Below are 26,743 nucleotides of genomic sequence, written 5' to 3'. Positions count from 1 at the left end.
ATGGGTTTAGAGGTGGGGCAGGAGGGAGAGCTGATGGGCTGATATACAAAGGATGTCGTTATTGTAAAAAAAAAATAATAATAAAAAAAGAATAATAGGTAATAATAATATGTGTTATATTAGCAGTTATTACTAGTGTAAATTCAATTATTCGTTTTCTAGACCTGGATTAAGCTTCGTTTTTTTACTTTATTTTGATTTCCATTTAATCTCTCCTTTCAAAAAGCTGTAAAGTCCAAATCTAAGACTAATCCCTGCCTATTAAAATATTCACATTTTGAGGTTCTACATAAGTTGTAAAGTATTACATGTTTTATTATATATTGCAAATAAAATAAAAATATAAAAAGATCAGCTTTTCTACTTTGCTTTTCAGATCCGGCAGTGCAGTGATATTTTTATAAAGGCCGGATTTCTCCGCCTTCACACAAGATAGATGTTTTCCATTACTTCTACAGGAAGAGGAAATATCTGACTGTTTTATTGATTTCACATCAATATTTATATAAAACTGTCAGAATGTGGGGCTTATGTAACTTACAACCAATATGTTTCCTGTGTGTGTGTGTGTGTGTGTGTGTGTGGGGGGGGGATGCTCTACATGTGGGAGTTCATTCACTTGTTTCAGTGCTGAAGGAAAAGATCATATTATTGGCTGATTTATAAAAATAATAAAAGTAAAAAAAAAATAAGGCCAATTTTTAAGCATACAAACCAAATTAGTCAAATGAGCACTAAAAAGAAAACCTAAAAATAAAATAATTTGCAAGCAATTTGATGGTCATTGGTTGTTTTATGAAACACCACAAGTTATTCATTAAAAATATTAATTCATATTTATCATGTAATGAACATTAGTTTAGTATATATATATAATACCGGTCAAAAGTTTGCTTTATTTTTGCCATTTTTGTTCTTCAGTTCCAGTTAATAAGCAAAAATAGTAAAAAAATAAAATAAATAAATAAATAATAAAAAAAAATCCATATTTTGGACTTTTGGGAATTTAATGGCCAATTAGTTTTCCCTTTTACAAATTCTATAGAATTGGAATTGGAGAATCCGTATAGCTGGAACTAGCTAAAAACACATTTTTTTGTGCATCATTGAGCCACATGCTGATAAACTAATCGTGAGAGTTACATCAAATTTTATTATTTATGTTTGTTTAGTAACTAAACAATTATAAAAAATTATATTATAGTAATTTTAATACCAATTATGTCACTGACTAAAAGATGATAAAATAGAATGATTATACCCTTTTTTTAAATAAATTAACTTTTTCGTTTTGTTTGTTTTTTAGAATTTACACAACTCAGACATTGGAATAAAAAAATAAACATTTGTTTGTGGACCAATCACAGCTGCTACTGACCGCGTCATGTGATGCATAGCTACATTTCTGGGGAGGTGCTCCTCAGGATGTGGTGTTTACAATTACAGGAAGTTGGAGCTGGAAATCACCATATATTATACACTGGTGCAACACATGAAGCTCTCGAGAATCTCTCCTTTTTATCAAAATGGGAAAAAGTATATTTTAGCTCGTTTCTAAGACTGAATACATTTGATATTCTTGCAGTGTTCAATTTTATTTATGTTTTATTATCTTGGTATAGAAATATCATCAATATTTCTTCATTCACTTCATTGATGATCATTTATATTGAAGACGTTCTCTTTAATAACCTTTCCTGTTTACCTACTTGTCAATCAAACGTCTGAAGCTCTCAGCAGCATTTCCTGGAATCAGACTCGCCGTGCATCGCATCTAAAAAGGGTGTTTTCTAAACGCTCCCTTAGATAAAAGTGTCGTACTGAAGATCTCCTAAAGCAACACGGCTTTAAATGCTTTAGTTTAAATCAGAAGATACTCGATCTGGATCTGAACCAGGCCAGAGACATTATTAAAGAGGAGTTCAACCACTGGCTGGATTATGACTGAGTTCTCATAACCCTTAACTTAGCGTACATTGAGCGATAAAGTCCCTCCCTTCAACTAAAAGAGCCAATCAGCTTGCTGTTTACACTGCAAGTGCAGGAGAGTCAGTTTGCTTGTGGAAAAGCCCCACCCCAACTCAATATGGAGATCTGTGCAAGCGCAGTAGCCAGAAAAAAACTGCCAAAGCATGTATTTTGTACATCATTGGGTTTTATCAGATTTTATCCATGCTTGTTGGTTGAAATGTTAATTTATAATTTATATGGACATAATTTAATAATATATTGCATGTGAAATAATTATGCTAAACAATATACTTAAATGGTAGGGACCTTTAGTTTAGAGTGTTTTGGTTCCTCCCAATTAAAACAGATGGAAGGTGGTGTCGTACGAGTGGATATAATACAGAAAAAAACATGATTTTTGTGCATTGTTGATCCAATTGCCATTAACAAACTAATCATAAGGGTTTTATTATATGTTACTAGTAATTGCTGGTTAAAGTGTTAATTTATATGGACATAACTTGAGGATATTTTGCCTGTGAAATAATTGCAAAAAAAATATAATATCATTTCAATAGCATATCATGCCACTGTGAGAATTATAATATAATAGAATGCTAAATAGACAATAGAAGCTAAATGATTTAGTTCATTTTAAACTGTACATTAAGACGTTGACAATGCTAAACATTAGCTTGAAAAGATGAGTGATTAAACACGTTTTATAGATACTGTAAATAAATAAAGAGAAGTGACCTCCTGTATTTTATAGATAGCCGTATATCCGTCGGTATAATACTGTTTTATGTTAATAAATTCTAACAGTACTGTGTTTATTCAGCAGGTTTTCAGTGGAGAGAGAAGTGTAATCTGGGGAGAGGAGTGTTTATGGGCGCAGTGTGAGCTGAGAGAATATCGTTTAAGAGCTGTTTTACTGAAATCAGGGGATCTTGCTCCTGCTGAAAGTGTTTGATACGGTACTGTGCAGATCAGCAGCAGCGCCGTATCCCGGCTCGACGTTCACTGACAGGACTTTGTTTCTGAAACCTTATCTTACAACGCTGTTGTCAAGACCCATCTGTGTGCTGCCTTCACTTCTGTGCTGCAGAGAGATTCAGATTTCTCATAGTTTTTCATATTTTTACAGTTTTATAGGTTTAAAAAAGCAACAATAAATACACTGATAATTAAACATTCTTTAGCAGTGATGGAATTATAACCCCCTGACATCATAAACCTCATTATAGCTACTATTATAACCTTAACCAAAAAGAGCCAATCAGAGCCCCACCCCAACTCAGTGAGGAGATCTGCACAAGCGCAGTAGCCAAATGCTCTTAACAAACTAATCATAAGGGTTTTATTAGATTTCATCACAGATTGTGTGGTTAAAATGCTAATATTATAAAATATATCCATAAATATATGGATATATTTTGTTATGTCTTCGTGTTGAAGCAGCACTTCAAATAAGCCATATTGCACAAAGAGGCTCAGTTGTTGTTCCTACTTTTGCTTTGCACTCACTGCTGTGTTCAAACACAAAATAAATGTTTTGCACGTCGTTATTATCATTATTCATTAAATGCAACTTCATTGCGTTTTATCAAAATATAAAACTAAAGTCCTCATATGTACACATCATTATTCTCAGGAACTATTAGCGCTCCTTTGTTTTAATACACATATCTAAATATTGGACATTCTGGATTGATAACGTATTGCAAATAATACGATAAACCATACAATATATCACAATGTCAACATTTTGTCCCACCCCAAGTCATTTACCAGTAGCCTGCAAAGTTGTGAAAAGTATCTCCATATATTACTCTGTGGTAAAATAGAGTATAGATACTCGGGTTTAATAAAATACTTCTGTAGAAGTTGAAGAATCAACTCAAGCTTTTTACTCTTTAAGTAAAAGTGTTTAAAAAAGTACTGGTTTCAAAACTACTTAAAGTATAAAATGAAAAGTAATGTAAGTGGAAAAAATAAAGCCATTAAGAACAAAAGCTGCTTAGGCCACGCCCACAGAGTCCTATAGTGCACTATAACCCAATTATAAGCCATAATGACTATAATGTTAAAATATTAAAATGTTAATGTTGATAATTTGATCTAGGCTGTTCTCTAGTGTTTCAGCTGCATATATGCTGATTGTAAATATTAGTAGAATGTAAATATAATAAAGAAGCTTAGGGACATGTGTGCATGTGTGATGGATCACAGTATAAACCAATAGGGAGTGGGAATGGTATATGTTTATACTTCTCTACAGCCAATCACAATCAGATTCACTCTATCTGGATGGAGAGATTTATCTGGATAGGGGTTTTATTGAACGATGAGAAGCTGGAATAAAAACCAGCTAAAAATTAAATAGGAGTAATGAGGCTGTTTTTATTAAAATGTAAGGAAGAGAAAGTTCAGATAATTGTGAGAAAATTTAAATTAATTACTGCAGTAAAGTATAGATAACCTATATTTCTACTTAAGTAAAGTAATGAAGTATTTGTAGTATTAGTACAGAGTGTGTGGGATGGAGTATATTAAGGGACAGTGGGGGATGGTGGGAGTTTTGTCACCCAGGAACAATGAATGGCCCATTTGACTCACATTGGGCTCAACCTTCACTGTAAAGAAAGGAGCTCAGCTGGCAGGAAAATAAAGGGAGGATGAAATTCACTGCTAATCCCATGAGTGCAGAAGGGCGTACAGACCCAGCGATTTCAGGGAGATGCAGACACGGTTCCATCCCCAAGTTCTAGATAATCATCTCTGACATGTCCATAGCCACGGAGAGGACTGGAGTCCCAGCGGAGCTCCGGGAGATCCAGTGTAAAAAGCCCCAGAACGAATGGGTGAAGGGCAGCGCTTTAAAAAAAGTGCTTTTCTAATCAGTTTCAAAGCTCGTGTTCAAAGCCCCAGCCGACGCCACGGATCTGAGTCTCGCCAGCCAGAAGACTGGAGGAGAACACGGCCAGTAGCAAGCTGAAAATACAGTATATTTAAGCAATAATACACTCGAGGTAGTGCTATAATGTGTAATATCGGCACTGCTGTGATGAGGGCGTAAGCAATATGACATGTTTTAGCAAGAACCTCGAGTGTATTACTGCAATAATACCACAGTTCCATTACTGCTGTTTATTGAAAGATTTTAAACTGTTAAACAGGACGAGGAAATATGATCTTTTTGGTTATAAAAACACAGCAATGGAACAGTTAAAATAGTTCCATTGCTGCTCTGTTTGTAGCTGCGCTGTTTGGCTTGTAAGTGCTGCATTGTTGCCAGGTTACCTGTATGTAACGGAGTAATACACGGAGAGCTTCGGTTGCAGTGCATTACCGGCTGATAACGGTACTCATGGAATGCCTCAGCCAATCAGATTGCAGGGAACTAATCAAGAGTTAATTGCTTGAATTTCTTGTCTCTTAATAAAGTGTTTGAGATCATCAGTTAAAGTAAAGTAGTGAAGAGGTAGAGTTACAGGTATACAGTGAATAGTGAATATTTGAGTAATGTTCTAATCCAGATTATGAGAAGAAACAACTACTCAACTAAATAAAGAAAAATAAAGAAAAGTAAAAAAAAAAAAAAAAAGATATTTCGAAAGTATCCACAAAGACTACCAGAAACTTAATAAAGATGAAACTGGCACTCATCCAAGTTTAGCAATCTATAAGCTAGTCAAAAACAGTGCACCATGCAGCTTGATTTAGGGCGTGTCAGTGTGTCTTTGCTATCATAACAATGGGAAAAGTATACCTTGATCTGCTTGAAACACACAAAAGGCATGTACTAATTCTCTTAATTAATGATGGGTGTGGTTAATTTAGGTCAAAACATGAAATAAACCAATCAGAGTGTCACTTTAAGACGTCATCATTCTCTTTAAGAGTAGATCAGGTGAGCTCTGTATTTGGTGGATTGCTATTGTAACGGTGCAGCTACCTGGACGTGTTCAACAAACTCTTCTCAGCAGAGGAAACTGAGCTGCTGGTTGACGCTGTGAAGGAGCTCCAGCAGCTCATTTACGGGAACAGCAATGTTATTTTATTTACTATTCTGTTTATTGTTGATGTAAAAGTTGGGTTTGTGCTGCTGTGTGTTCATGTGTGTGTAATAAGTGGCATTGCTGCGATGCTAACAGAACATTTAAAAAACATAAAAGAACATGAAAACAATGTTCTATAAGAACATCCAGAAAATTTCTACATCCAGACTAAACATTTTAAGACTATCAAAACTATTGAAACATAATTCGCCGTGGGGGTGGAGTCAAAGGCGGAGTCGGGGGAGGAGTCAGAGTTGGTCTTGCCTCTTTTAAATCCATCTTAAACCCATCTCTAAGCTTTCTGAGTGTTAAGCTTTCTGTTAAGTCTGCAGGGTAAGATTAAACTTCAATTTTCAATTCTCTCCCAATTAAAGAATAAACGTGAGGTTGAGTGTACCTGAAATAAAAGAAATTAAAGAAAAAGAAGAAAAGGCATTGTGTTTTTTTTTTTTTTTTTGTAAGAAAATGACAAGTAAGATGTTTTACCTGCCAGGCAGCCCATGATTGATAGCAGCGCTAGTCGTTTCCATAGTAACGTCATCTTCGGTTGCCAAGGGCAAATATGACTCTCATCCAATTGCTTGTGAATGGAAGGTTTTTCTCCCTTGAATGCGAGATGTATAATCTGTGGGAAAAGTAATTACAGAAATAATTAAAATGAGACATTTTGGGCCAAATGTGACAGCCCTTTTTTTATATCCTGTCGCTTTACAGACACATCAATGATTACACTTTTGTTGAAGTGATCACCTCCACTCCAGAGACAATAGCTGTTAAAAATGGTGAGGATAAAAAAAAAGCAAGAAAAAGCAGAAACTTCAGCGTCTCTCGTTCGCTAAGCAGCGTCTCCGAGTCTCAGGCATCCGAGAGAGAGACCTTAAGCACATTCCACATTCCAGACGGAGGCAGGAAACGCCGGCTGTAATAGGGAGATGACATTTTGATTATGAACCGTAGACAAGAGCCGGAGCCGTGTTCTTTAAAGTGCTCTGTAATTGGAACTCCTTAACCTCAGCCTCTTAGAAAATATATGCCGCGCAGTTCGGGAGGTTAAGAAGCTCGCCGTCATCTAAATTATTCACCGCTTGTCAAGTTCTGAGATAAAAAGACCAAAAAAGGCAAAAACAAACATAAACCTCCTTCCTCACAACAAAAACTCCAGAGATTTGCATCAGCTGACCTGAAAACGCTGCTTTTCTTCACCTGTTAATAACAGGCCCAGTCATCCTAAATACTCCCAAATACTCCCAAATAGTCAAGACCAAGAATTTTAGTATTTGAGTCTGAATCAAGAGCAAGGCTTTTAGGAGTTGAGTCCGAGTCAAGACCAAGACTTTTAGTAGTCAATTCTGAATCAAGACCAAGACTTTTAGTAGTCAAGGCCAAATCAAGACCAAGACTTTTAGTAGTTGAGTCCAAATCAAGACCAAGACAATCAAGACCAAGACTTTTAGTAGTTGATTCTGAATCAAAAGCAAGACTTTTAGTAGTCGAGTCCAAATCAAGACCAAGATGTTTAGTAGTCGAGTCCAAATCAAGACCAAGACTTTTAGTAGTCGAGTCCAAATCAAAAGCAAGACTTTTAGTAGTTGATTCCGAATCAAAAGCAAGACTTTTAGTAGTCAAGTGCAAATCAAGACCAAGATGTTTAGTAGTCGAGTCCAAATCAAGACCAAGATGTTTAGTAGTCGAGTCCAAATCAAGACCAAGACTTTTAGTAGTCGAGTCCAAATCAAAAGCAAGACTTTTAGTAGTTGATTCCGAATCAAAAACAAGACTTTTAGTAGTTGATTCCGAATCAAAAGCAAGACTTTTAGTAGTAGAGTCCAAATCAAGACCAAGATGTTTAGTAGCTGAGTCCAAATCAAGAGCAAGACTTTTAGTAGTCAATTCTGAATCAAGACCAAGACTTTTAGCAGTCAAGGCCAAATCAAGACCAAGACTTTTAGTAGTCAATTCTGAATCAAGACCAAGACTTTTAGTAGTCGAGTCCAAATCAAGACCAAGACTTTTAGTAGTTGAGTCCAAATCAAGACCAAGACTTTTAGTAGTCGAGTCCAAATCAAGACCAAGACAATCAAGACCAAGACTTTTAGTAGTTGATTCCGAATCAAGACCAAGAATTTTAGTAGTCGAGTCCAAATCAAGACCAAGACCTTTAGTAGTCGAGTCCAAATCAAAAGCAAGACTTTTAGTAGTCGAGTCCGAATCAAGACCAAGACTTTTAGTAGTCGAGTCCGAATCAAGACCAAGACTTTTAGTAGTCGAGTCCGAATCAAGACCAAGAGTTTTAGTAGTCGAGTCCGAATCAAGACCAAGACTTTTAGTAGTCCAGTCCAAATCAAGACCAAGACTTTTAGTAGTCGAGTCTGAATCAAGACCAAGACTTTTAGTAGTTGATTCCGAATCAAGACCAAGACTTTTAGTAGTCGAGTCCAAATCAAAAGCAAGACTTTTAGTAGTTGATTCCGAATCAAGACCAAGACTTTTAGTAGTCGAGTCCGAATCAAGACCAAGACTTTTAGTAATAGAGTCCAAATCAAGACCAAGACTTTTAGTAGTCAAGTCCGATTCAAGACCAAGACGTTTAGTATTTGAGTCCGATTCAAGACCAAGACTTTTAGTAGCTGAGTCCAGGTCAAGACCAAGACTGGGAAAAAACCAAGACCAAGTGCAAGACCCAGACCAGATTATGATTTAAAAATAAAGTCAGGTGAGCTCTGACTTTGGTGGATTGCTATTTTAACGGTGCAGCTACCTGGACGTAACCAACAAACTCTTCTCAGCAGAAGAAACTGAACTTTTATGGAGATGTGGATTTCATTTTCCAGCAGGATGTGGTACACTGCCCACACTGCCAAAAGTACCAATTGGCCTTATATAATATTAAAATTTTCTGAGACACTGATTTCTGGGTTTTCATTGCCTGTAAACCATAATCATCAACAATAAAAGAAATAAACACATCACTCTGTGTGTTTAATACATCTATATAATATAGGAGTTTCACTGTTTCAAGTGAATTACTTTATATGGAGATGCACATTTCATTTTCCAGCAGGACTTGGCACACTGCCCACACGACCAAACAAATATTCCAGAGATTTGCATCAGCTGACCTCAAAACGCTGCTTCCCTTCACCTATTAACCCTTAGAACCCTATGAAAGGATTTTACATCCAAAATCTCACCTTGTGTTCTCAGCTTAATTACTCAGGAATCCCTTCACACATAAACATAATCCATATATGGTTGGAAAGGGCGGAGCTTACTCTTTCTAAAAATAGTGATCACATCCCAGTGCGGTAAAGCTAAATCTACAAGAAACCCATTGAGAAAAACACCTAAAAAAGTGAAAAATCTCCTTCCCCAACCAATATTATTTACCTTTAGTGCTTCAAACATATTTATATGATGTTTCAAACCAAATAATATCAGTAAATAAAGACTCAAAAGTGTCCACAGAAAAAGTGTGAAACTACCTGCTTTACTCAAACTGAAGCTAGGTATGGTGTGCGCACTACTTTATATAGTTTTTATTTTACTAAACATTATTACTAAGTAGTTATTTTGCACTAAACATTTTTATTTATTTAGACTAAAAAGTTAAAATGTTTGTATATACTGTAGTTTTCTTTGTGTTTCCTGATTAAAATACTGAAAGTTCATAGGCTGCTCTGAGTGTCAGGTGTTTAGTATCTACATGTATCCTAGAGGTGTGATTATTGATTATCAAGATAAATAAATCCGCCTGATGCTGTTTCTCCATGTATTTTGTCAAAGTAATAATTAATAAGCCATGTACTGAACTCAAATCATCAATATTATTATGCTTTTTAAACTCAAACACTCAAGTCTAACCATTTTTGAAAATATATCTTAGGTGTGAATATATTTAAAGTCTATACATTCAAAAATAAGTTAAAAAAATCTATAACAATTCTGCTTCCTTTTACATTTTAAATGATGATATTTTTGAGCAGCCGTATGTCTTCTGGAGTAAAAGAGATCAGGGCATGTGTCTGTCTGATATAATTACTGTGTTATAAGACCTGAAAGAGGAACTGAAAACAAAAACTGAGAATAAAAAACACACTAAAACAGCCCAGAGTTTAAAGGGTTAATAAGGTCCAGTCATGCCGAATACTCCCGAATCCTGTAGTCAGGATCCCGAGCGCTGTATACGCTCCCTCCCTCGCTGAGTTCCTCAGAGGTTCAGCTGCTGGGATATTCTGGACTTATTCCAAACTGCTACTGAGCTCCAGAACCGCCCTCAACAAAGCCCAACATCACGGCCGCTGACGGCCGGACTCCAGGCCTGGGATTTAGCCCTTTGATGGAGGACTGCAGCGAGCTTTTCAGAGCATGTTTAGCGCTTTAGCAGCATGGCAGCCGATGCTGTGGTGGGATCAAGGGGTTGTTGGACTGTCACAGAATAAAATAACCTTTATACTGGAGAAATATACTGTACTGAATATAGACCACAGTAGTAGATACCAACAAACGCAACATTAGCAATTATCAACAACAGTTTTGTAGGGCTAGCATGTTAGCGTACATTTGTATTTGCACATTTTACAGTAAACAGGCAGTTACTTATCTCTATCTCACTTAATAATAAGTGACTGTAATAACTGTATAGTTACACATTAATAATCCATGTAATAACAGGTTAACTACTGGTGCAATACATATTGGTATAGATTTCTTTCCAATATGAATTTCCAATCTATATATACAGCTCTGTAAAAAATGAGAGCACTTAAAAATGATTAGTTTCTTTGATTTTACCAAATTCTGATATATCTGGAATATAATCAAGAGGAAAATAAATGATCAAAAGCCATCAAACCACCAAACTGAACTGCTTGAAGTTTTGCATAAAGTTATCCAAAAGCAGTGTGTAAGACTGGTGGAGGAGAACATAAACACTCTAGTCTAACCATTTTTGAAAATATATCTTAGGTGTGAATATATTTAAAGTCTATACATTAAAAAAAAAAGTAAAAAATTAAAAAATTAAAAAAACACAGGCGCTTTGTAAAATTTTGACCAAAACATGGCCAGTTCCAGGAACCTGCTTAAATGTTTGCACCAGGAGTAAAGCAGCATAAAGTTATCCAAAAGCAGTGTGTAAGACTGGTGGAGGAGAACATGATGCCAAGATGCATGAAAAAAACTGTGATTAAAAACCAGGATTATTCCACCAAATATTGATTATTTCTGAACTCTTAAAACTTTATGAATATGAACTTGTTTTCTTTGCATTATTTGAAGTCTGAAAGTTCTGCATCTTTTTTTTGTTATTTCAGTCATTTCTCATTTTCTGTAAATAAATGCTCTAAATTAGAATATGTTTATTTGTAATTTGGGAGAAATGTTGTCTGTAGTTTATAGAATAAAACAACAATGTTCATTTTACTCAAACATAAACCTATAAATAGCAAAATCAGAGAAACTCTCTCTCTCTCTGCTTGTGCTGACTCCTTTACTTTAACACTCTTGTCTGAGAGAGGATTTTATTTTTCCTTCTTTCTTTTGATAAATAATACAATATACACTCTTCACCACCCTGTGCTCTAAGTGAATGTAGTGGTTATGTGCGAGATGTTGTACAGAATACAGAAACTGGAAGGAAAACTTGTCACATTTACCTCAGGAAAACAAGCCGGGCCTTTTAGAAACTGCCACAAAACTGACCTGAGGACTTTTATTTTGAAGCCTACAATAGTGGATTAGCCACAAACTGGCTAATGGCTAACTGATAATGCTAACTGTGCCCAAGCTGAATTAAACATTGATTTTTGATAACAGATTGATAAGATTTTGCTGGTTAAAATGGTTAGACAACTATTCAAGGTTCTACATCATGAAGGCACTGAGAGGGTCAGCCAAGAGAAAAGGAAATAAATTTGTCATCAAAGATCTAAAGTATAAAATATTTTTAGATCATTTAACATTGTTTTATCTTTTTTCTTTACTTAATACCTGTGTATGCATCCCTTTATACTTTAATGCCTTCAATATTAACCTAAAATGTAGAAAATAATAAAAATTGAGATAAAAACATCTAATTTTTTCAGACTATCTGAAAGACTCATGGAATGGATTGTCTAAATTGTTTTACCCAGAGTGAATCACAAGACGACGAGCCAAAGCTGCCAAAAACATCAAACATCAAACATCAAATCAAAATAAGCTACATTTTAAAGAATCAGAATAAAGTTTTATAAACAGATTTTGGCTTGTTTAACATTGTTTACCTATTTTTTGTTCACTTAATCCTTGTGTATGTGTTCTTTTATTGTTATGATTTCTAAAATATTAATCTACAATGTAGAAAATGATCAAATTTAAGAACCTCTATCTGATAATGATTAATGAATTAATGAACTAATGACAGTATCTTCCATTGCAGACATAACTCCAATATTACTGCACATCCCCAATTAAAACCAATCATCTGAAAGATTCAGGGAATAAAACTAGTTTTTCAGTCACTTCACTCCAAAGTACAACTTGGCATCTTTAATTTTTTCCATGCACAACAAAACCCAGACTTTTAAAATTGTTTTTACCAAGAGCGAATCACAAGACGACGACGAGCCAAAGCTGCCAAAAACGCCATTTGGGCATCAAAGCAAAATGAGCTACGATTTAAAGAATCATTATATTAATTATATTAATCAAATAATTAATTATAAAACAGATTTTGGCTTGTTTAACATTGTTTAAGCTTTTTTGTTCACTTAATCTTCATGTATGCTTTTCTTTATAGTTGTAATGCCTTCAATATTGATCTACAATGTAGAAAATAATAAAAATTAAGAAACAAGAAAACAATAAATGAGAAGGGGTGTGTCCAAACTTTTAAATAATACTGTATAACCTTAGTTTTTTGTGCAATATTATAGTGTTGCTTAAGGTCCAAAAACTACATCAAATATCAGCATCAGTTCCCAGATAACTTCTAAACTCTATCTAATAATGATTAATGATTTAATGAACTAATGACAGTATCTTCCATTGCAGATATAACTCCAATATTACTGCACATCCCCAATGAAAACCAATCATCTGAAAGATTCAGGGAATCAAACTGGTTATTCAGTGGCTTCACTCCAAAGTACAACTTGGCATCTTCAATTTCTACCATGCAAAACAAAACCCAGATTGTTTAAATTGTTTTTACCAAGAGCGAATCACAAGACGACGACGAGCCAAAGCTGCCAAAAACACCATTTGGGCATCAAAGAAAAATGAGCTACGTTTTAAAGAATCACTATAAAGTATAAAACAGATTTTTGGCTTGTTTAACTTTGTTTTATTTTTTTTGTTCACTTAATCTTCATGTATGCGTAACTTTATAGTTGTAATGCCTTCAATATTGATCTACAATGTAAAAAATAATAAAAATTAAGATAAAAACAACTCTCATCTTTTTAGATCATCTAAAAGACTCAGGGAATAAAACTGGTTATTCAGTGGCTTCACTCCAAAGTACAACTTGGCACCTTCAATTTTCACCATGCACAACAAAACCCAGATTGTTTAAATTGTTTTTTACCAAGAGCGAACCACAAGACGATGACGAGCCAAAGCTGCCAAAAACACCATTTGGGAAGAATTTGAAAGCTTTCCCTACAAAAACAAACGCTGCTTTTTCTCCACTCGCCTCTCTTTTAGTGTCTCAGGATGCCAAAAAATGTCATTTCTCCAGCGGTCTCGAAGAAAACGCCAAATCTCTTCGCTGCATTCAGACTTGTAGACGAGCCCAATCTTCTCTAAGCATGAGATGATCGGTCCCAGAGCATTTAAAGACGTCACCCTGAGGTTCAGCTTTATTTGTACACACAGTCTGTTCCTGGGCTTCGGCTCAAGCTGAGATTTCTCTTGCGTTCCTCGAGCTGCTTTTCCTAACCCTAGAAATAGATTTTTTTTGAGATTTGGAGCGAGGACAGGTCGCTATCGCTCGGTTAGGGCTGTGTAATCTTGGGCGAAACCCTTGGCTCGGCGTGGTGGTGCTGGTGTTAAATACGAGAAAAATCAAAAATCAAGATTCAAGAGTATTCTCATGTGCATAGTAAACAGGCAGGTAATTATAAAGGAGAACTCCTTTGTCTAAAATGGACTTTTGTTGTAGTAAAACATGATAAAAAGTTCTTATCTTTGATGACTAGCACACCTCCGTTCTCCCACAGCGTTCAGAGATCCAGAAAGCTTAACAGTTTGTCCAAACAGCCTTCAGACTGGGAGATACGGGGCATAATTTACCCTGATAAATCACTTTTTACACCGTTATCCAGCTCAAAGTAGCTCCACACCCACACTCGATATTTAAAACGAGGCATTAATAACTTAAAAAGTGCAGAGGAAGCTTATTAAAAAACACTGTCTACATCCCATAGCGGTAGCTTCAGCTCCGAGCGCCGCCATCACTGTACTGATAATGACATAGACATACATATACATAGACTCCGCATATCGTAGCAGCCGGAGGCAGGAGGCAGACTATACAGAGTGTATATATATATATACAGTTGTGGTCAAAAGTTTACATACACTTGTAAAAAAACATAATGTTATGGCTGTCTTGAGTTTTCAATAAGTTCTACAACTCTTATTTTTCTGTGATAGAGTGATCGGAACACATACATGTTTGTCACAAAAAACAGTCATAAAATTTGGTTCTTTCATAAATTTATTATGGGTCTGCTGAAAATGTCACCAAATCTGCTGGGTCAAAAATATACATACAGCAACAAAATTTGTCAATTTTGGTGATGTAGCGAGTTGTGTCAATCAAATTAGCTTCATGTCATGGCCTCTTCACTTCTTGTAAGTGATTCTGATTGACTACAGCTGTTGACTTCTCATGAGCCCATTTAAATAGGGCTCATTTGACCCAGTGATTAGACTCAGCTACAAAAGCTACAATGGGAAAGTCAAAGGAACTCAGTGTGGATCTGAAAAAGCGAATTATTGACTTGAACAAGTCAGGGAAGTCACTTGGAGCCATTTCAAAGCAGCTACAGGTCCCAAGAGCAACTGTGCAGACAATTATACGCAAGTATAAAGTGCATGGAACAGTTGTGTCACTGCCACGATCAGGAAGAAAACGCAAGCTATCACATGCTGCCGAGAGGAGATTGGTCAGGATGGTCAAGAGTCAACCAAGAATCACCAAGAAGCAGGTCTGCAAGGATTTGGAAGCTGATGGAACACAGGTGTCAGTCTCCACAGTCAAGCGTGTTTTACATCGCCATGGACTGAGAGGCTGCCGTGCAAGAAAGAAGCCCTTGCTCCAGAAAAGGCACCTTAAGACTCGGCTGAAGTTTGCTGCTGATCACATGGACAAAGATAAAACCTTCTGGAGGAAAGTTCTCTGGTCAGACGAAACAAAAATTGAGCTGTTTGGCCACAACACCCAGCAATATGTTTGGAGGAGAAAAGGTGAGGCCTTTAATCCCAGGAACACCATGCCTACTGTCAAGCATGGTGGTGGTAGTATTATGCTCTGGGGATGTTTTGCTGCCAGTGGAACTGGTTCTTTGCAGAAAGTAAATGGGATAATGAAGAAGGAGGATTACCTCCAAATTCTGCAGGAAAACTTAAAACCATCAGCCCGAAGGTTGGGTCTTGGGCGCAGTTGGGTGTTCCAACAAGACAGTGACCCAAAACACACATCAAAAGTGGTAAAGGAATGGCTAAACCAGGCTAGAATTAAGGTTTTAGAATGGCCTTCCTAAAGTCCTGACTTAAACCCCATTGAGAACATGTGGACAGTGCTAAAGAAACGGGTTCATGCAAGAAAACCATCACATTTAGCTGAACTGCACCAATTCTGTCAAGAAGAGTGGTCAAACATTCGACCTGAAGCTTGCCAAGAGCTTGTGGATGGCTACCAAAAGCACCTAGTTGCTGTGAAAATGGCCAAGGGACATGTAACCAAATACTAATGTTGCTGTATGTATATTTTTGACCCAGCAGATTTGGTGACATTTTCAGCAGACCCATAATAAATTTATGAAAGAACCAAATTTTATGACTGTTTTTTGTGACAAACATGTATGTGTTCCGATCACTCTATCACAGAAAAATAAGAGTTGTAGAACTTATTGAAAACTCAAGACAGCCATAACATTATGTTGTTTTACAAGTGTATGTAAACTTTTGACCACAACTGTATATATATATATATATATATATATATATATATATATATATATATATATATATATATATATATATATATATATATATATATATGTCTATGTTATTATCAGTACAGTGATGGCGGCGCTCGGAGCTGAAGCTAGTAGTGTTATAGGTTGTAAACAGTGATTTTTAATAAGCTTCTTCTGCACTTTTTAAGTTATTAATGCCTCGTTTTAAATGTCAGGACTCTCCGGATTCTAGTAAGGAGGTGTGGAGCTACTTTGAGCTGGATAACGGTGTAAAAAGTGATTTATCAGGGTAAATTATGCCCCGTATCTCCCAGTCTGAAGGGTGTTTGTTGGAGAAACTGTTAAAATTTCTGGATCTCTGAACGCTGTGGGAGAACGAAGGTGTGCTATTCATCAAAGATAAGAACTTTTATCATGTTTTACTACAGTAAAAGTCCATTTTACACCAGAGTTCTCCTTTAACTCTGTCTCACTTTATAATAAATGATGTAATGGCTGTTTAGTTACACATTAACAATCAATTAACAACAGTGTAACTATTTGTGAAATACACATTGGTACAGATTGCTTTCTATTAGGAATTTCCAATCTAAATTATGGTATTTTCAATTTGTTTTCTTTATTTTCTTTTATTTTCCTGACTATTTACATTGTAGATTCTCGCTAAAGCATCAAAACTATGAATTAACACATGTGGAGTTTTATGTTCTTAATAAAAAAAGGTGAAATAACTAAAAAAAACATGTTTTATATTCTAGTTTCTTCAAAATAAATACCCCCCCTTTGCTCTGATTACTGCTTTACAAACTCTTGGCATCATTCTCTCAATGAGCTTCAAGAGGTGGCCACCTGAAATGAAAAGTTTTCCAACAGTCTTGAAGGAAGGAAGGAGTTCCCAGAGGTGTTTATTAGCACTTGTTGCTTCATTGCTTTTACTCTACTCAACAATTATTTCATATTATTATTAGTTATTATTAGAAATTGAATTTAATTGAACAGAATACTGGAAGGTAACTATTGGCTCAATGCTAGTTCAAAGACAGCTGGCTCAATAAAGATGCTGACTGTTTTCCAAGCTAAAATAATTGTTGTTTTTATAATAATTGATGTTTGATAACAGATCAATACTTAACTGTTTATTAGATAAGAGTAAGTTCTGCTATTTGATTTGATATGTTTATTATATCTGTATCTTACTCTGCTCTTCAGGTAAAAAGGTTAGAACATTGAGCAGGTTTGAATGATATTGAAATATCAAAATGTGTCTAAGAATTATATATTACATAATACTTAATTACTTAAGTATAATTACTTAAGTATTTATGAATCGCTATAAATATCACTATTCAATTATTGTGCAGCCCTAATTTGAACTTGTGTATCTACTCCAGCAGAAAACCAGGCTCCAACCTTAATTACCCAGAATGCACCACACAATGACATCACCCATTCACTTTCTCACATGACTGATCATATGGCAACAATGCCAGACTACAATCACCTGAGTATTGATTTCATTTGTGCTTTCACTGCAATTTACTTTCTCCCGGCCGAGTATTAGATCTGGTTCTGTCCGTCATAATAAAGCATTTATTTATTTATTTATTTATATTTCCATGTTTTTTGTTTTATTATGATTGACCCTTTTTGATATATTATATATTTTACAAGTTAGCCTTTACCTCTGATGCTGCCTTGCTGTGTTTTCAGCTGGAATGTCTCAAGCTCCTTCGTATGTTTATTGCATTTTGTATTTGGTATGTTGTTGACCACGTTTTTGGATCATTACTAAAACCTTTTTATTGTATTCCTGCCCTGATATGAGTAATATTAAAATATCGAAAACGTGTCTAAAATGAATCTCTGTGTTTGTTAAATATTTTCTATTGCTATAAATATGGATATGTAACTATTGTATAGCCCTAATTTGAACTTACGTCTTTACTCCAGCAAAAAAACAAGCGATTTTTAAACCAGCAGAAAACCAGGCAGCCTTAATTACCCAGAATGCACCACACAATGACATCACCCATTCACTTTCTCACATGACCGATCACATGACAACCATGTCAGACCACAATCACCTGAGTAATGATTTCATCTGCGCTTTAACAGCACTTCACTCACTTCCTGCCGAGTAATAGATCTGGTTCTGTTCATCATTACAAAACATTTATTTTGCTGTATTTAGTTTTTTACTTTCATTGATCCTTTTTGATATATATTTTACAAGTTAGCCTTTCTCTCTGATGCTGCCTTGCTGTGTTTTGACCTGAAATGTCTCAAGCTCCTTCGTATGTTTACTGCCTTTTGTATTTCGTATGTTTTTGACCACATTTTTGGACCATTACCAAATCTTTTTTTTTTTTAATATTTATGTTTAAAAATGTGTCTAAGAATTATATCGCAATTACGTAAATTTGTTTTATTGCTATGAAAAATGCATATCGAACTACTTTCCACCCTAATTTAAACTCACGCCTCTACTCCAGCAAAAAAATAAAAAAATAACAAGCGATTTTACATTCCGAGAGAACGAGAGGACGTTTTCCGACTGGGATGGAAATGATAATGAACTGACAAAATGGAAAAGCGTGGCCTTCTGCTTCCTAACTGTTTGTGGCAGTTTCTAAAAGGCCCGGCCAGCGCGAAAGACACGGGCATGCATCGTAATTACCACCAATCTCTCATCTGTCCCCATAAGGACAGTGTGCTATTATTATCCATCCAGAGCGAGAAGCAGAAACGATGAGCTCAAGATTGCGCTGCCAAACGAAATGAGGAGACGCAGCCTCACCTCCAAACAGCGCTGTGTTTATAATCAAACCCACTGACCGGTCCGGCTCCCCGGCAAATGAGGGAACTTCTGCTGCATATTTTATCAGTTCTATACATCCAACAGAGACGTATCTCAACAATTTACAATAACGGTTATAAATAAAACTACTAGTGCTGGGCCAATTATGAACAAAAAACAAAATCTTAATTTTTTTTTCACAAAAAATATGATAGTAGATAATAGATTTTTCCCCCCTACTAAAAAAAATCAAACTGCAGAGGACAAAGAAATAGTTCAAAACTTACCTGGTAAAAAAAAAATATATATATTATATATATATTTGTTGGGTTGACTCATTGATTCAAAACATTGTTTACAAGCCCATGCGTTCATATCACGCGATGACCTCGTATCTACGTACACAGAGTTACAGATTTTAGATTATAAACGATATTTACCCCCCCTACAAAAAATCTAACTACATAGGATAAAGGGCTAAGAAATGGTTCAAAACTAGGTTTACCTGTAAAAAAAAAAAAAAAAAAAAAAAAAAAAAAAGAATAAAATTATATATTCTGTTATGAATAACACAACAAGTGCTGTGTGATTATGGCCTAAAAATAATCTTAGTTTTTTCACAAAAAAATAAATTTTTAATTATAATCAATTCCCCCCTACTAAAAATCAAACTACAGAGGACAAAGAATTGGTTCAAAACTAGATTTACCTGTATTAAAAAAATACAGAGTACTAAGAGTTTCAGATTTACGATTATAATCAATTTTTCCCCCCTACTAAAAATCAAACTGCAGAGGACAGAGGACTAAGAAATTGTTCAAAACTAGATTTACCTGTAAAAAAAATAAAAAAATAAAAAAAATAAAATAAAAAAATAATATATATATATATATATATATATATATATATATATATATATATATATATATATATATATATATATATATAACAAGAAAATGCATTTATATCACACGATGACCTCGTATCTACACAGGAGTTACTCACACTGTCAAACACTAGATTATACTTCAGAACGCGGGTTTGTGACTGAAAATTGAGAAATAATGCACTAAACGAGTCACAGAAGAAAGTTTAAAGAAGAAATTATTATTGTTGAAATAAGTCACGAATCTTAACCGGAGAGCAATGAAGCTACAGTTTTTAGAAACAATAGAATTTATTTCTAGATAAATATGTGCTTCCTCTCACCAGGTGTTTGTGTTGCAAGGTGCCTGTAACCATGGTAAGACAGATAAACACCTCAGAAATGAGCAGCGTTTTCAGATATTTTAGATTAAAAAGATAAAATGTCTGTATGTAAAATCAAGACCACTCCATTTTGAAATCATAATATGTAGCAGATCTCCTGTAACTTTTACAATATTTTATTAGGACGGTTTAAAAAAAAAAAAAAAAAAAAAAAAAAAAACCTTTGTTGTGCTTTTTAAAAGTGTAGAAACATATGTTTTGGTTCTTCATATACAGCTCTGGGGGAAAAAAAACAAAAAACAAAATACCACTTAAAAATGATGAGTTTCTTTGATTTTACCAAATTGAAAACCTCTGGAATATAATCAAGAGGAAGATGGATGATCACAAACCATCAAACCACCAAACTGAACTGCTTGAATTTTTACACCAGGAGTAAAGCAGCATAAAGTTATCCAAAAGCAGTGTGTAAGACTGGTGGAGGAGAACATGATGCCAAGATGCATAAAAAAAACTGTGATTAAAAAACAGGGTTATTCCACCAAATATTGATTATTTCTGAACTCTTAAAACTTTATGAATATGAACTTGTTTTCTTTGCATTATTTGAGGTCTGAAAGCTCTGCATCTTTTTTTGTTATTTCAGTCATTTCTCATTTTCTGTAAATAAATGCTCTAAATGAGAATTCTTTTATTTGTAATTTGGGAGAAATGTTGTCTGTAGTTTATAGAATAAAACAACAATGTTTATTTTACTCAAACATAAACCTATAAATAGCAAAATACTAATTCTTGCCAATTGCGATGATTTCTGATGAATTCTTTCTGATGGCACAGTTATATATATCCAAAAGATGATAAACCCTCACTAAAATAGAGATATAAACTGCAGAAAGCTCTCTGTATTTAGATAACTGGACAGTTATTCTCAGATACAGTTATTCGTGTGCATACTGCTGGAATCATCTCCACTCTAACACGCACTGATGCACGACGCGCTACATGATATTAATGCAACTTAATCACAGAACGTGTTCTAAAGCCAGACAGCATATGAAGAGGGAGTTTGTATGGTTGTGAAGCGCTGCTGCAGTGAATGGACCAGATGCTCCAGTATTAGTGTGGGATACAGATAAATCCAAGCATTTAAAAGCTTCTAAAAATGACATTTCTGAAGATTTGATATGCAAAGAGAAGAACTGCACTGAACGAATATGAATTTTTTTTTATGAATTTTGAATTAAATATTAAAAGTAGCATGGCCAGAGTTAGCCACTGGCATTTCCTTTCCTTTTCTGGCAAACAACAAATAGCCAAAATCAATCTGGAATCAAGCAATATCTCTAAAATTTAGATAAATCAGATTATATATTTGTTTGAGTTAAGAACTCGACAATAATAACAAAAAGAGACTAATCTTTGCCATTTAACTCTAACTCAATCTTATGTATAGCAATTGTAGAATGTGTAAGACTAATACATCTTGTGGAGGAAAGAGGGTAAAAATATTTAATCCCACTAACAAGAAACCCTTCTCAAGAGTGCATCTTTTAGCCTATACAATAAGTACCTACCAGCACAGAAACACACAGCAGAGCTAACAAACACCACTAACCACACAAAACCGCAAACAGTGAAAATCACATTTAACCCACATTTCATAAATCAAAATACTGGAGGGAGCTTGAAGTTCCACAGCTTTATTTCTAAAGTTAATTCCAAGAGGTACAAAAATATATATTTCAACTTGAGAGATCATAAACACTGGATGATTATGAATAAGATAAAAAATTTGCGAGGAAAAGGACAGTGGCATCTAGCCCTACCCTCGATTGGTTTAAACAAACAGCTATTCAAGCTAAAAGTCTTAAAACTGACCCAAAAACAACACTTATCACTACATCTCTAATTTTGAAGGCACAATATTTTTACAGTATTAAACTCTTGTTTTTACATATTATAGCTTAGAAAGGCAACCGAACAGTGGAAGATTATGACTATGAAGTCCTTCAGTCCTTCAACCTCGCTTTTCAACCTCAATGTTCTGATAAAACGTGACAGATTTGGCTGTTGTCGCGTGTAAACGGTACTTTACGCTCTCGCGCTCTGAATGGTAAACACGTGAACTGGGGTAGAATGGTGGAGATGAATTGCTGGGTAGTGATGGTCAGCGGTTGACACTAAAAGCCCATTGCAACGATTGCGATGGATTTCATGCTTTCAGGATGGATTCCATGCTCTCGTCAGCGGCGTTGTTTGCCGATGCACTGAAGCAGCCTGGTGATCATCGCTTTAGTAATCAATTGTCCATCATGCTCTCTGAGTTTCCAAATGATCGTGACATCTGGAGACAATGGGGTCCTTCAAGGGGTCATGATCATGTATATACACACTCATACACACCATAATAAAGAAGATATGATGCCTGAAAATCAAAATAGAGGGTTTTAATTTTAGTGCATAGAAATCTATCAAATCAACACTGTTATTCTGCTGCAGTGTCTACTGACTTTGCCAACTAAATACGGAAATCTGATGTTAAAATTTAGAATTAAAATACTCTTTATTTTAACAGCTGCTTTCATATATAAAAATGTCTGTACTGTCAAAATCCACAGAGTTTTAAAACTCTCCTAAAAGCCTTTAACTGTTATTTTGTTGATGGTGAAACACTTTCTATTATCTTCTGAATAAACAACATTTTTCTCTAGTTGGTTTGAAGCGGTGTTACGAGGGTTTTTTATTTATTTATTTATTTATTTATTATTCTGACTCATGCTTAGTCTTTACGTTAACTCCCCCTAGTGGTGCAGTTCCTGCAGAGACACTGAGCAGCCTGCTGGAAGCATGGAGGATCATGCAAGCATCTATCCAAATCTGATCTTTATTTCCCCTTGTTCAAGCATTATCTGTGAGTAATTTGTTTATTGAACCTCTTTTGAAGACTGTTTGTATCTTATTTTTGGTGGATGATTTGTTTTATAGCATTATTTTATCTGTGGAGTCATGCTAGTCAGTGGATGTTAGCTTTCCTATTGTGGTGTTTGTGATGGCTTCAACTGGCCTGTAGTATGGTGTAGCAACCTCTCAGCCAATGTGGCTGTTATTCTACTTATTGTATATAAATTGTTCTTTTAGTTATATAATGGAACTGAAAGCCATGTTTTCTTTTTTTCTGTTTTCCCAGTTTTACACCGCTTCGATTAAAAACACTAAAAGGCTCCACGTGTCATGGTTACTTAAGGAAGAGTGTTGAGCTGTATGCATAGCTGTGTACGCAAACGCACCGTGAAGGCAGAACATTTATTTTGGTTGATTATGTATTAATTTCAATTGTCTTCCAAATAAACTACACTTTTTAGTTAGTTTGAAATACTTGGTGGTACTGACTTTCCTATTAATATGCGTATTAAGTTTTTATCATTCTATCAACTTTACATTAACTGATTTTGCAAATTTATGCGTCATCTTACACCATGCGTAACGCTGTGTCGTGATGCTCATTACTATCTTACATCCCTCCACCATCAATCTCTTTTCACTCCTATTTTCCTCCTGCCTGGTTTAAACAGCAGCAGATCTTCTGAATATATCTACACTGATGGGCGTGGTGTTCTGGAAATGAGGTGTGTTCAGGTACATTTCTGGAGTTTTATCTTGTTTATCTTGGTAACAGAAAATACAGGAGCTCCACTGACTGAATACAACCTAGACAGACGCCAACAGTCAGACGTTCATCGCTATCTCGGTAACACAGGCGCTGTGCCGAGCCGAGCGTACACCCCCACTTATTACACACACATGAACACACAGCAGCACAAACTCAACTTTTACATCAACAATAAACAGAATAGTAAATAAAATAACATTGCTGTTCCCGTAAATGAGCTGCTGGAGCTCCTTCACAGCGTCAACCAGCAGCTCAGTTTCCTCTGCTGAGAAGAGTTTGTTGGACACGTCCAGGTAGCTGCACCGTTAAAATAGCAATCCACCAAAGTCAGAGCTCACCTGGTCTACTCTTAAAGAGAATGATGAGCTCTTAAATAAACACTCTGATTGGTTTATTATTTCACGTTACACCCAAAATTAACCACACCCATGATTCATTAAGATAATTAATACCTAATGCCTTTTGAGTTCATTTTCGAGACTTGCAAGGTGTACTTTTCCCGTCGTTATGATAGCAAAGACACACTGACATGCCATAAATCAAGCTGCACAGTGGACGATTCTTTTGTTCCAGAAACTACAGTATGTTGTTTATCACGTTTCACAGCAGTGGGAAAGATATTTCCAAGGCTCTTTTTGTACCACGAAAATATTTTTTATTTTAATGATATATATATTCAGTGAATGAGGTGTTTGTAAAAGTCAAATTAATTTCTACATTATTAGAATCTTCATCTTCATGGTTGTAATGAAGCAGATCAATAATAAGTGCAGCTTCTAAACATGGAGGAAATGACATGGTAATTCCCAAAAGACTCCCAAAGTAAACAATTGTCTATCTACTGAGATTCACTGTTAGAAACACTTTTAATGATATTTAACTGAAATATAAGTATTTTATCTTTAGTTCATATTTAATATAAAAGCTGCATATAAGGTTGAAGGGGGCTTATTACTATTCATAATGAAAAAGAATAAATAAATAACATTTTGAAATTAAATATAAACAAATCAATAGGCCGTGCTTCATTTTAAATGGTGCTGTGTGTTTACAAATATAGACTCTAGAAATCTAAATCATAATTTACATTTCTTTTATTAAAATACTCTATTTTTTACAGCTGCTTTGATCTGTAAGTATGTTAAGATATCTTATTGTTAGTATGTAAATATTTCCTTGGAAATACATTTACATTCAAATGCACAATGTTTTAAGACTCTTGTAAAAGCCTTTAACAGTTTTCTTTTAAGTTGATGTAATACTTTATCTTCAGAATATTTTTTTTTCTTTAGTTAGTTTGAGATGGCCTATTCTTTGATATTTGCATTCTGTTTTTATCCAGCGTCTCAACTTATTTAAGAATTTAGGCTGTACATCTAGTATCTTGATCCAAGTGTTGCACATTTTTTTATAGAACCTGTAAATCATATAAAATCTATTATCATTATAGACTCATTACATTGTATATGAACATAGGAACATATTGTATTATAATTTGTACATAACCTATACAGCTTAAAATAAGAGAGCACTTAAATATGATGAGTTTCTTTGATTTTATCAAATTGAAAACCTCTGGAATATAATCAAGAGGAAGATGGATGATCACAAACCATCAAACCACCAAACTGAACTGCTTGAATTTTTCCAAAAGCAGTGTGTAAGACTGGTGGAGGAGAACATGATGCCAAGATGCATGAAAAAAACTGTGATTAAAAACCAACCAGGATTATTCCACCAAATATTGATTATTTCTGAACTCTTAAAACTTTATGAATATGAACTTGTTTTCTTTGCATTATTTGAGGTGTGAAAGCTCTGCATCTTTTTTGTTATTTCAGTCATTTCTCATTTTCTGTAAATAAATGCTCTAAATGAGAATATTTTTATTTGGAATTTGGGAGAAATGTTGTCTGTAGTTTATAGAATAAAACAACAATGTTCATTTTACTCAAACATAAACCTATAAATAAAATAGAATATATGGTGCACAGCTGCAGTGCTGTCCTTGTCATTGATTGGCCATCCTCGCTTCACTCTCGAGCACAGTGGAAGTGCTAGCGTCAGAATATTAGCATTTTCTCGCCGCCATATGGAACATGTGCATGTGAGGGCACCCGGCGTCACAGTGAATATAATTTGCATGCTTTTGACACTCGACCATGTTAATGAGTCCCGTACTCCTCAACCGGAGAAATCCACCAATTACACAGAGTTCATCATCAGGACACTTTTATCACCATCTAATCCTGATACACCAAAGCTTCGTCTTACACAATCTTCTGAACAAGAGCTAAGCCAAATGCTGAATTATCCTGCTATTACTTGCTTTATTCCCTCCTATTAAAGAGTCAGAAGTTAAAATAAAAAACACAACATCTAACTAATCAAAGAGGTACTAAAACCCCTTGATTTTATCTGACTCATATTTGAAAAAGGCTTAAAAATAGAAAGAAAAATTTGGGAGGTGCACTAGGTGATGTATGGGTTCAGGGGTGGGACAGAATGGAAGACCTGATTGGCTGAGCTGAAGTGACTTCAATAAATGTAAATTAAGGCCAAAAAATGTAGTCATAATTTCTTTAGTAGAAAATATTTTAATGTATTAGAAATCCAAATGTATCATTTCTCATTTGTTATTTTACCAAATAAAAAACCCTCTGAAATATGATCAAAAGGAAGATTGATTGATTTTTTGCACCAGGAGTAAAGCAGCATAAAGTTATCCAAAAGCAGTGTGTAAGACTGGTGGAGGAGAACATGATGCCAAGATGCATGAAAAAAAACAGTGATTAAAAACCAGGATTATTCCACCAAATATTGATTATTTCTGAACTCTTAAAACTTTATGAATATGAACTTGTTTTCT

General features: G+C 35.0%; 1 protein-coding gene across 1 annotated transcript in view; it reads right to left on the bottom strand.

Annotated features, from left to right (window-relative positions):
• Positions 1-26,743, bottom strand: part of cntn3b (contactin 3b) — a 178,600-nt gene that overhangs the window by 139,501 nt on the left and 12,356 nt on the right. The window contains exon 2 of the mRNA XM_022662736.2: positions 6,498-6,636. Coding sequence (XP_022518457.2) covers positions 6,498-6,552 — 55 coding nt within the window. The 5' untranslated portion in view covers positions 6,553-6,636. The remainder of the gene's footprint in view (positions 1-6,497; positions 6,637-26,743) is intronic.

Source organism: Astyanax mexicanus, chromosome 5 (assembly GCF_023375975.1).
Source record: "Astyanax mexicanus isolate ESR-SI-001 chromosome 5, AstMex3_surface, whole genome shotgun sequence".
Classification (NCBI taxonomy): domain Eukaryota; kingdom Metazoa; phylum Chordata; class Actinopteri; order Characiformes; family Acestrorhamphidae; genus Astyanax; species Astyanax mexicanus.
The sequence above is the reverse complement of the archived record's forward strand: the minus strand, read 5'-3'. Positions and strand labels throughout refer to the sequence as shown.